Genomic DNA, 13045 nt, shown 5'->3' with positions numbered 1-13045 from the left:
TCCGGCATGATAATATCTTCTACGTCTCTGTTGCCTTGTTCATGTGGTTTTGGCCTTGGGCTGGAGATCGGAAACCCAGAGTAGTTAAGCTATAGGAGTTCATCCCGGCTTCAGTGATTTCAAACCGGCGTCTCAGGTGCCAGGTAATCTTGAGATGGCAGGAGCTACTCTCTGGTCTCCATGGTCTTCATCTTCTCTTGTTTGAGAGTTTCTGAAGCTTCTGTGTATCAAAGTAACCAAGAATCACTGGTTCCAATGTTCTTCACCAAAGCATCTGATTTGCCGGGAAGAGACCAACTACACCATTTTGAGGGCAGACGGTGATGCTTCCATGGTTGTTGTCGTGGAAGCGAGTTGGACTTTGTTGGAGATCATTAAAGCTGCTGAAATCACCGCTTTGGCTAGGATCTTGCTGATGTTGATGCGGTTGCAGAGGCGGTGAAAAGGAAAAAACAGAGACAGATAAACGGGGAAGAGACTCTGGGTTTCATCGTTGTTTTCTTGATGGATGGGCTGGACGGTTATTACAAAAGGAGAGAGGAGCCAATGAAGAATGTCTGAGAAAGGTCAGATCAAGAGAGGAAGAAGCTGGGGCCACCCGCCGGAGCTTCTTCCATTGACGGTTTATTTACGGGGGCTTTCCGGCATCACATATCGGCGAAATCTCGTCGATATGTCGGCGAGATTTCACCATATCGGTCGGTTCGCTAGGTAGCGAACCGGCGATATTGGGCGAACTCTCGTTCCTTGGGTATAACCTTTATTATCTCACTTATCACCGTGTTTGGCTGCTGAGAAAATTAAATTTATTAGTAAAGAAATTGCTTGCTAGCGAGTGCCAGTTAGCCCCCAAGGCCCCAGGCCCCAATATTGGGGCGTGTAAATTGACCATTATATCCTTCAGAATTTTCTGTGTTTCCATTGAGGCCATAATGTTTATTTGATATTTCACCACTGCAGTCTGCTATAGACTATAGTGCTATGTGTCATTTTATTCTTTTTTTTGGTAAACACCACACAAGTTTCGATAAGATATAGTTTTTTCTTCTCAAATTAAAATAAAAATAAGCGGGAAAAATACGTGCTAGTCATAATGTCACTCATATGTTTAATATTATTGCTGCTTTTTTGTTTTGACCAAAAAATAAATCTCACCTATACTCATCAATTCTTTGGTTCCAACAGAAGTTTGAGATGATTTTGCTGCAGACTTATAATAGGAAACAAAACCTGAGATTCATGGGTATAGATATATTAAGAGCAAATTATTTAATAAATATTTCTTAGCAGCATACTTAATAATCGAAGTACTAGATATATTAATTAATTATATAAAAGATCCTTTGAGAATGTACTCCACGTGCAAGTGAGTTGGCCTCGATAAACTCAGATTCAAAAAAAATATTAATATTAATAATCAAGACAAATATTGAAATAATCTTTTCCTAAATACTCCAAATATTGACCAAGATTGACTTTGTTATTATAGTAAATTGATATAATAAATTTTCTGCAACTCTACCCAAAAAAAAAATTCTGCAACTTGCCATATTATCCACTTCCTTTCTATGCTTGAGCCTACTAGAGCAAGACAGAGCCATCTATGCCCTCCATTTCTCTTGATAGACACACTTGAACTCTCCAACTCAAAGCTCTCTACTGTCGAGTTATTCAAATGAATACGATATCTAAGCCCTTGTCACTCAAAAATAGGTTATTAACTATGAAATCTTCTGATGGTACTTGTGCATATCAGATGAGTTCTGGGACATCAATGTTGGTATTTCTTCATTGGAAGCCTCGCATCCCTTGGCCCAACCCATCCATCTCTTTCTTTTGGCCGATGTCCAACCCTCCTTTCCCACTCCTTCTTGCGGCAGTGATCTTTGCAACTCCAAGCCTAATGGGTCTTCCACTCCTAGAATTCTCTCTATATATGCCGCTTTGGGATTGTCAGAGAAGTAATTAATTGGTCTACTAGAGACAGTCACCATGACAAAAACTTCATTTTTGAGCTTTAATTTTCTTTACATATGGACAAACTTGGTCTACAACTGCCCGTGAAGCCAATTGGCAACAAAATTTCCTTCACGGAGGATATGTTGAAAATGTACAGCTGACTTTGCTAAATCCAAATGCCTTATCTTCCACGCAATGTTCTCCCCCCACCCCTCCTCCTTTCCTCTTTCCTATTTCCTATTGGTTAATAAGATTTTTATTCATCCAAAAAAACATAAAAGAAAGAGAATGGAAGACAACAACTGAATATAAAGGAGTGAATTGGATATCATAAGGGCAGGGGGCGTCTAAGTTACTCCTGCAATGTCAATGACTCAATGGTGGAATACAAATCCTTAATAAAAATCTCAGAGTTGGAGATCTGCAAGGCTTGCTTTTGCCTTCTGAAAAAAATTAATTAATTAATCGACCTTGAAACCACTAGCTACTGTTAGATTATGAAAAGAAAATCTCTAGGTACATTTTTTTCGTATCAGAAAATTTACAGTTTACCAACTAGAAGAATTCAAGGGGGGTCATTGAGCTTGGAGGTTCTGGTACTACTCGAAGAGCTCAAGAACACCATGAATACAAAAGTCTCTAAGAAAGAACTGATTTTTAAGTTATCTTTAATAATCTCTTCATGGTCTGTACTGATTTTTTCACTAGAAACCATGCCATTGTGAAGGCAAGTGCCATAGGTCGACCATGCACAAGGCCAGCAAGAACAATGGTAATAATTATTATATATCCATAATTATTTTCTCGTCTTCTTCCATTGCCTTCAACCAATCTCGATTCCGTGTCAGCTTGGGGAACATAATTGAAGCAATTCACTTCCTTCTCTTCCTCTTCTTCGATTTCTTCTAGTTGTTGTTGTTCTTTTGATCCTCCTTGTTCACACATGGCTTCTTCTCTCTGTTCTTGTTCTTCGCTTGTGACTACTTCTTCTTCATCCCATCCTACGAATAGTTCACGACCTGAATCAGGTTGGCTCTTCAGATCATCTGCTTTCTTCTTCGATCCACGGAACTTCTTCGGAACAAGCTTCTTTAGAAGCTTCTTCGTTTTTATTCTACCATTGCTTGTCTTACGATTCCTGAGCACTGCACCTTGAATAATTTGCTCGACTCTCTCAGGATTCTTCCCCGTTTTGGGTAAATCTGCAACACCTTGAATAATTTGCTCGACTCTCTCAGGATTCTTCCCCGTTTTGGGTAAATCTGCAAACCCACATCTTTTCTCATGAGTGAGCAAACCCACAAGGGGTTCCACGAATTCAATTTCTCTTCTTCGAGCTTGATCACCTTCACTGAAACGCCTTCCCTTTATCTTCTCAGCTTCTAAAAGTTGTCTAATGCTCTGAGCTTTACCCACACCCCTCGGATCACTTCCCCATCTTCTCTCACGAGTTGACAACCTAGATTCAGGCTTTGAAGGTTGAATTTCTTCGCATCGAGCTTGATCAATCCTACTCAAATCATGTCGCTCACGCAAATTAGTATCTGTTTCTGAACTCCATCTTCTACCAATCACAGCGAAATCAGGATCCCCAAGTTTGATTTCTTCGCCACGGGATCGATAATCGTCCGTCAAACCGATTCCCCATCTTCTCTCGCTACCAAGGGAATCAAAATCAATATCTACGAGTTCAATTTCTTCGATTGACGATTGGTACGTTTCACTCATACTAGATATATTCTCTGTGATCAACTCTGCTCTCGAGCGAAGCCTTTCTGAAAGTGGTATTCGATCCAAGAGGCAAAAAACTCGTAATACCAAAAATTCAAGAAACATAAGAAGAAAGGTCGATATTGTGATCCCAACAACGATCTTCTTAGTTGCTGCTAAAGCCAGAATCAACATGAAAAGCACCTTAACAGTAATCATAAAAGTTCCATTCCACCAAATCACTCCTTTAGACGTCACGCCTTTCTCCACATTAGCAACCGAAGGAAGAATTTCCTTACTAGTAGGTGTCGGTGGCCGCTTTGAGTTGTTAATCTCAGTAGATGAACCGACGAGACCAGCAGAAGGGTTCGAACTCACCAAACCGGAAGAGAAATTCGAAACGGTAGTGAGACTGGAAAGGGAAGTTACAGGCTCCACCTTCACCAATTCCTCCGAAGCTCCATCCTTCTTTTTCTTTATCGAAGGTTTCTTCTTTAACCGATCTCGATTTTTGACGATCAGATCTATGACGGAAGTTGGGAAACCAGTCTCGACAACGAGAGATCCTCCATGCCTTGGCGGCGACCGAAGGTCGGCGACCAAACGAAAAATCCGACCAAGCTTAGATTTTTTCCATGGAAGAGCCATAACTTGTGAATCTATCACTTGGATGGAGAAGACCAGACAAACCCAAACATTGATCAAGAAGTTACCATATAAAGCGAATTCGATTTCAACGAACCTTGGACTTCTTCCATGGAAGAGTCAAGTCAGCCTTGTCACTCTGAGACCAGAGCAGATCACCCATGGATTAACTAACAGTAACAGATCAATCGATCGAAGAAGACAGAGGTCAAATTGACGAGGAGGATATTGTTTGATCTGAATCTGATATAGGGTTTAGGGAAGGGTTTTAGGATCTGAAGAGATTGATTTCATCGAGTCGGAGATCATAGCTGGAACCATTAGGTTTGGCCGCGTGTAAGCTCTGAACTGCGAGTTGTTGATTTGGTACCGTGGGTTACTTCGCTGACTCAAATACGGCAGTTTCGGTTTCTTCAGTTGGATTTTATTTTCTATCAAATTTGAACGGAACTTTTCAAATGACCAAACTGCCCTTCGCCTCGTTGATTCTATTTTTTTTGTTTTCGAAGGTGAGGTTCATCCGAGCCAGCTTGCGTGCGTACTTTGATTGCATTTTGGGGAGGGAGAGACACTGCTGTTTGTAAAGATCGAACCACAACCTCTCCATTAAGAAACATAGATCTCCCCTACCAATCCACTACCTATGATCGACATTTTGTACAATTCTTTTTTGAAACTTCCTTTTAGGATTTAAAATAAAAAAGAATAACATCAGGAACTTTGAAAATACATTACATATCAATTTATCACTTCATTCTATTATTCATTCTAACAGGATTTACAATTAGTTATATAATATCAGAAACTTTGAAAATACATTACATGTCAATTTATCACTTCATTCTATTATTCATTCGTAACTGTTTGTAAACACAATGGATGTAAATATAATTTGGTGTGAAAATCTCTATAATCCTATATACTGAATTTTTTAATTAGTAAATATTTTTCTAGATTTTTTGAAAATTACAAAAATCTTAAATTTCAAATCTAATCCCAAATAATCCGATTGGAATCCGTTAAAAAATAATAAAATAAATTCAAATTCGGTCAGATATAATATAATATATTATTATTATTAATAAAGAGTCAAATATAAATATAATATCATCACTATCTAATTTTTTTTTTTAAGGATAAACATCACTATCCCATCCAAATCAATCTATTTATTCACCATCTATAAACCACTTTAGTTACTTTAAATGAGTCAAAAAGCAAATAAAGAAAATGACATCTAATTAAATTCATAATATTGACCTAAAACTAACTCCACCAATCAATTAATAGAGACGAAAAAATTTCTCCAATAATGTAGCTTGAACTGCACCCAAATTGACATACCACAGCATATTTAAATTTTAAAAATGATTTCAATTTGAAAACTTGAAATTCATTTTTAACAATCCTCCAAGATTGAAGGGCCCACCGTCATGCTTTCTTGAATTTACCGTTACTATATCTGATTTTCACCCAACCCCACTCCGTAATTTGTGTTATACTTATTATCCCTTATGTCTGAACATCTTTTCATCTTCACCAAAAATGAAAAAACCTATCTTTTTCATCCCCAACCACTTCATGGATGGTAAAATATTTTACCCTTTTTCGTTTTTTCGTTTTTTCCCTTTTTTAATAGAAAGATGAAATGCATAAATTGAGAAACAATGAAAAACATATAGTAGAGTTACATTAAACTCACAACCTATAAAGCGAAAATAAATCAAAGCATTAGACATTTTATTGGTGACAGATAAAGAACTCAAAGATACATCGTTTAACATAGCATAGATGAAATTATGTAATGTATTTTTCAAACTGCTAACAATGAGTGGCGGCCACGTTGGGACCGGATTTTTTGAAATTGTAAATATCCTTGTTTTTTCCTTATCTCTCTATCTTTAAATGTGAAATATCACTATTTGACCCCTCCAAAAATTAAAAATAAAAATTTAAGATAAAGATAATAGTACAAATGTCATTCATAATCTTTATCTAATGGTTATCATTAAATCCCTAATTTTAAAGAATAAAATGTTAAATTCTAATTAAAAACTAATTCACGATCCATGAATTTCTCCTTATATATTCTCTCCTATTTTCATTTCTATTTATTCTCTCATGAATCTCCTCTTTTATTCCTATTTTTTCTCTTTTTTTTCTCTCACACGTCTCACAAAATATTGAAGTAATTAGCAAATTTTGAAATTTTCCTAAATCTTCTCCACATCAGGTGTTCACTCTCTCTTTCTCAAATTATTCCTTTATCTCTCTCTCACACTCACGAATTTTCTATTAATTTACCTAATTTTTAATGTAAACTCTACATTAAAATATAATAATATATTATGATATGGCACCTACAGTGCGTCCCACATTGGCCCACATACATTTGGCCTCCCAATGTTCAATCTTGGCTTCGTGTGTTGGATTTTGATCAATGACTAAACCATAAGTAATTTTTCATCATAAACTTCTATGGTCAAACTTCGTGTGTTGGATCTCGATCAACTAAGATTATGGGCATTTTGTTGGCATTAGACCTTTAAAAAGTAATCTAAGCATATGATTCTAATGAAAGAATCACCATTCTTTGTAGCTTTCTTTGCCGTCTGGCATAGATGACCACCAAGAACTAGTTAGTAAAGATGGTCTGAGATCAGAACCAAAAAATGTGGTTTCGGATTTATGATAAGGAAAATGTGGTTCTCGTCTAATATGAACCAACTGAATGATAATAAAAAAAAAAAAAAAAAAAAATCTTTATGAAGAGGTCATGCCTACCACTATGGTACTTTTCCATGCAAAACAAGATGTCCAAAACCAAAGAAGCCAAATCTATATGGTTCAACCACCGCATAATAATTAAGAGAAATAGAAAAAAATCATAAGTGATTGAGATACTGTCGGATTACTGATCGAAAGAAGCCAACAGACATTGCGATTATTTAACACGTGGTTTAATATTTGCCGTATGCGTTGATATTCCAGCAACCTAACACCTTATCAATATTATTGTTGGACGATAGAAAACAGAAAATAAAATAAAATAAAATTTCGTTCATTTCTGGGTGAAGAACTTTACTACTCTCTTTATATCCTCTAATTATATAATTTACAAGAGAAATTTATCTCTAAGTATTAACAAGGTAGAGTAAAAATAAAATAAACCCCATTTAAATATGTGATGAAAGGTTCCAACTAGTAAAACAACACACTTATTATCCCTAGCTAAGATGGATTTCCCTGGAGTTGGACATGCATGCAGAATTGCAGAGCACATTAATCGATTGACATGAGCATTGAGCAAGTAGGGGGAATTCCAGGATCTTGTCTGGTTCTGTGTGTTACACAATGAATCTATTTCATGGCATGCGTATGTCCTTTTGCCCAAAGCATTTATGATTTATGGGAATGGAGTTGTGCAAGGAACACAAAAGATTCCCGTGATCGAGTAATTGATGAATCATCATCATCATCATCATCACCACCCACATATGAGATATGAATGCCTGAAATGAATAAATGAGTGGGACCTTCAACTAGGACTTTAGTTGTTTCTGTCTCTCCGAAGAAGAGTGAGTAACTGCATGGGCGTGTGTCGGCATGGGTTCATTGGTTCTTGACTCTCTCTCTCTCTCTCTCTGGTCTCAGACATTTAAGAAACTATGCAGCAAGTCCTAATAATTTGCAACTAGTGGATGAGCTTTCTATCTTTGATTTTTGGTGAACCTCTTTACGTGTTTCATTAAATGTTTTCATTAAAGCAGGTAAAGCATATATGGTTTTAGACTTTTAGTTCAGTACTCTTGGTGATGCATGCGGGTATCTCTTCACCGCTACACACAAAAAGAAGAAGAGAAGAAAAAGAAGAAGATATTATACTGGTTTGGTTCAGTTGGGATTATTTTAAAGACAAATATTAAAGCTAACTGCCTTCAATCCAAATCTGCTCAAAAGATCTAGATATGGATGACCATCTATTGAAGTTTCACTCCATCTAGACAACGGTGACGTGAACCAAAGACAAGATTCGCCACTACAATAGCTATAAATTGCATCCTCCAAAAGATGAGGTGAGCCAGTGGCAATCTCTGTATCTTGAAAGGATGAGGTTGTTTATATCAGGGCCAGGGCCATACAGAGGTAAGGGAGTGGATCCAAAAGGGTTTGGTAAATGGGCACTAGAAAAATAGGTGGTTTAGGCCTTTTAGCCCATTTCAAAAGATACACGAGGGAGAGGCCCGAATGGAGTAGCTAATGAGAAAAGATTAGGTGGGGAGACAATATGAAAGGGCTCTCTATAAAATGAAAGTTTGGCAGAAAATACGGCTTTTGAACTAGACAAAAAACCTTAGGTGAGGAAGGAGTGGGAGAGATTCTAGGCCAAGGCCAAGGGAGAAAAACCTTTTTCAAAGGGAAGCCAAAGGAGGGTACTGTATTTGCAAGGGAGAGGGGAGGAAATGATCTGATCACGCTTAGAGGGGTACGGGGAGAGGAAGTTCCAAACTCCATTACGAATACTCGAGGAGTAAACAGTTTCGCTCCAACAACATTGTAGACGATGCCAGGAATCTAGCCAGAACGAGATTTTAGAATCGTTGTCGACGGAGTAGGAGATGGGCCTGATGGCAGAGAAAGCTAGCGGGTGGAGGGAGAGAGTTAGGGGTGGTGGCGATCCAGATAGGATTCTATAACCCGAGTGATCAAAATTTCTCTAACAATTAATGCTGATCAAAATTAAATTAGAAAAGGAACCGAAAGGGAAAGTAGCCCATATTATTGTGATTGGATTTAGAGGCCCAATGAGCATGCGCCTGACCCACCTAAACTTTCCCTTATTATCGTGAACAAAACCTGTTAATGGGCTTGGGTAGCTAACCAAAAATAGATATCTAGGTGGACTGATCACAAGTGGGCCCCAAGCAAGGCACGCTAGTGTTTCGAAATCTGAAACAATTAAGAATCCAAATCATCATAAACTCGTCATACGATGTATCCCTCTACCCTTTTGATTATAAGGTTCTTTTTTTTCTTTCTCTCTTTTATTCAAAAATCCAACGGGCAAATCGCTTGACCCACCAACCCGAATTACGAAATATCCATAAAAGCACTGATCACTACTGATCACAGTCACTGTTCTCAGCGACAGTTTGGTCAAAGGGTTTAGAATTTTCCGGTGAAAATATCAAAGCACAGCCAATAATAGATGGGCTGATGGACCCAATCCAATTGCAAGAATAATTGAGTGGAAGGGCGAGGTGGGCCAAGCAAGAATTACCCACACCAGGTAAAAAGCTATGAGTTCCTTTTTATAAGTAAGATCCTAATCCACCACCCAATGGTGGTGGCCCACTTAAGAATCTGAAAGATAAAGCCAAAAACCAAGAAACCCTCCCAAGGTAGTTCAAGTTACAAAGTCAAGCCACTAATCTCTATTATTATTTGGTTTAAGGTTTAGTTTGCTACCAATTAAGGCGACATCACCCAGGCAAAAACCCGTGGTCCATGGGATGACCAAATTTGCACCAAAATTAAGTAATTTAATTTCTACTTATTGAACTAACTTGGTTGTGATTAGCACGTATTTCCCTAAAATAGTTTACTAATTCATTCCTTTTCTAGGGTTGGCCTGGAGGACCTAGGAGAGAAAATTTTAGTTTTAAGCAAAATATACCAACCAAATATCACACGAGGAGAGCAACAATGATAATGATATTTTAGCCATTCATCCTAATCCTTCTCTCTCTCTTTCTCTTTGTCTCTTAGTTGCTTTTTTAAATTTATATATAAGTTGGAATGGATAAACATGAGAAGACAGCAAGTGGGTCTTGATGGAAGCAATCTTTAAAAAGAATATATTTTAACTTTGGTTAACATAGATTACATTTGAAGGAATCAACATATAATAACCTTGGGTTGCCCTTGTAATCCTATTCTAAGCCTCTTTACCTACCGACATCAATTTCATCATCAAATATGAAGTTTGAATCATCTATCTATTCGGATATTTTATATTTTTTTATCACACTTATTTCTGAATACTGACAAAGTAGATTAGAAGTGGATCTCCTTCTTCAAAATATAGTTTAGACTTTAAGATTTAATCCTGAAATTTAAGACGTTTTATACCTAATCATTTTGAATAACACTTCTGCTCTATGCATTACGAAGGCACCCAAAAAGAAAATCCAGCAAATCATTTAAACAATAAATAATGCGAAAAAGAAAGAGACATAGACCCAATGAAGGATTATATTAATATACGAACATTGTCTAACTTTTGTCACGAGAACTGACTTAACTCTTTTATAGAAAGCAGATAAAGATGGATGGAAGAGAAGGCTGGTGTAGAAATGAAGCTGTAGACCAGACTCAAAGATTAACTGTGAAGGTTTGTGAAATGGATAACTCCAAAACCAGCCAGATTTCTATGGGTCAAAGATTAGACATAAGAGAGAGAGAGAATTAGTCTATTTGATTTCCTTGGTGGTCAAGTATTCCTCCATCATGTTCAAAGCTCACGTATAATTAATGAGTTTCTGTATATATCCCTAATAACGTGATGGCTGCTACACCTTTTTGCTCGTGAATTAGAACCAAGGCCTTAAAGTCAAGTTAACTCAACATGTGGCCAAAAAATTAAGCTTCTTTCAATTATTTCTTATACATCCATTTATCATGATTTGCTGATTTGACTATTCTTTTCCCAGTGTTTCGTTTAGTTGTGTTTTTCTTGAATTTTCAGATCCTCAAAGCCTGATAATAAACCTTAACTTGATTTTAGTCATTAAGTCATATCAAATATATATATATATATTCAAAATAATAAAGTTTTGGGTTTGAAATTCTAAATCTATCAAATAATTAACCTAATCTACAAGTGCATGCCTCCCATGAAAGCATATATATGCATGCTAACAACATCTACTAAGAGGTGACAAGTCTTTATTGGACCAAGAATTTTCAATGCCATTTGTGGGATTATAAGATTCTCTCTATTTCATGAACTCAATAAAGAAACTAAATCCTATTTTTTATGATGAAGAATTTCTTTATTATTCAAATGATTAGGTTATCGTGTCATCAGACTTATCATTAGCTATTACTTTTAAGAATTAAAAAATAAATTAGATTATTTCAGCAATGAGGAAAGAATATGCAAGTGATGGACCATACTAACATAAATAGGGATAGGGAGATTATAAATGAACTTGGGATTAAAAAATAAATAAAATGCTCAACAAATATTATCTTTTATCATATATTTGTTATTTGTTAAAAGAGTGAGAGTTAAGAAAATAAAACAAAGTCTCAGAAAGATCACTACCTACCTAGCGGCTGGGTGGCTACCTTATAATGACCAAGGAAGGAAGCAAGTAATAAAAACCATTAAATCCTTGATAATGGTGATCATGTTTAACGTTAAATAATAAAGCATATGTTATGATGAAATATATGTTGCACAAATTAGGGTTTCCCATATGGAGATGATTGACAAGGACTAGCCCCCAATCTCTTATTAGGTTTTGGAGGGTACAAAGAAAGTATAATAATTAAAGTTTATGAGATGATTGCGGGCAAGATGTCTACGAATAAGTTAGAAACCAACTCAAATCATATACCCAAGTTCCACAAACCATCAAATTAGCTGCTAGGATTTTCCTGTTTTTCTAGGTCTGGGATGCATTTGAGTTAGTCTAGATGAATCTTTTAAGGTTGGGGTTTCATCAAAGTAATTTTAATCAAGGCTTACATTTTATATTTATTGTGTCTCTTGTGATATATAACCAAATTACATCATCATTGAAGATATGAGTCATAAAACAGAACTTTCTAATTGAATGTACGTCTTACTAGTTCAAGAAAGGAGGCACAAATTTTACAAAAACATATTACTAGTCGAAGAAAAGAGATACAAAATTTATAAAATTATTTTGATAAAAAAATGACCATGTATCGTAAATTAGTTTTTTCACTTTTTGAGATAATTACTGTTGCACCATGTATTGTAGATTAATTATTATTTTATCTCTTATATTTTGGAAATTACTAATCCAACCTTAAAAACTTCATTCGTAATTATTATTGTCTCCTCCGGTTAATTTATGCTAGTTTTGTTATATGATGGGCAAATTTTTTTATTTAAAATTTTTAAAACAACCTTAATATTTTGTTCTACTTTTTTAAGTTTTTGGTAACAAATAAACGGAGTTTAACAACCTTGAAAAAGAAAACTACTCAAGAATGCAAATCTTATCCGCTAGTAGGATCTCTTCCAATTTTTGGGTGGATCCAGAAAGAATCGGTATCTTCGTGATCCAGTCAACAGCATAGTTGAAATTCTGGTACGCATATTGGAATTGAATTCCTTCATAGCTTCCCACTTCTTCCTTTATTGCATGCACCACTCTTGTTACTTTCCCTTGTATTCTTGCATTAGGCTTTAACAGATTAATAGTTTTAAGAGAATTTAATTCCACATATAAAGGCATGAAATTCTTTCTTGTTATTTTCCCTTGTATTCTTGCATTAGGCTTTAACAAATTAATAGTTTTGAGAGAGTTTGATTCCACATATAAAGGCATGAAATTCTTTTTGCGTGCAATGCTAATTCCTTCATAGATCGCCTGCAATTCATTTTCTAAAATATTCATCTTCGTATTTTATTCTATTTAATTATACTTTATACTAAATTACATTGTTACCTTATTAATTAAGAATAAATTAA

The 13045-nt window shown here is 35.9% G+C and overlaps 1 protein-coding gene across 1 annotated transcript; it reads right to left on the bottom strand.

Moving 5' to 3' along the window:
- Nucleotides 1–2331: 2331 nt before the first annotated feature.
- LOC149021731 (uncharacterized) lies at nt 2332–4703 on the bottom strand. The gene has a single exon (XM_089149925.1). It carries the CDS (start codon nt 4315–4317, stop codon nt 2617–2619), a length of 1701 nt encoding a protein of 566 aa, XP_089006051.1. The 5' UTR covers nt 4318–4703; the 3' UTR covers nt 2332–2616.
- Nucleotides 4704–13045: the final 8342 nt, after the last annotated feature.

Source organism: Hakea prostrata, chromosome 3, assembly GCF_041222555.1.
Source record: "Hakea prostrata isolate BN-2017 chromosome 3, UWA_Hpros_2, whole genome shotgun sequence".
Taxonomy (NCBI): Eukaryota; Viridiplantae; Streptophyta; class Magnoliopsida; order Proteales; family Proteaceae; genus Hakea; species Hakea prostrata.
The sequence above is the reverse complement of the archived record's forward strand: the minus strand, read 5'-3'. Positions and strand labels throughout refer to the sequence as shown.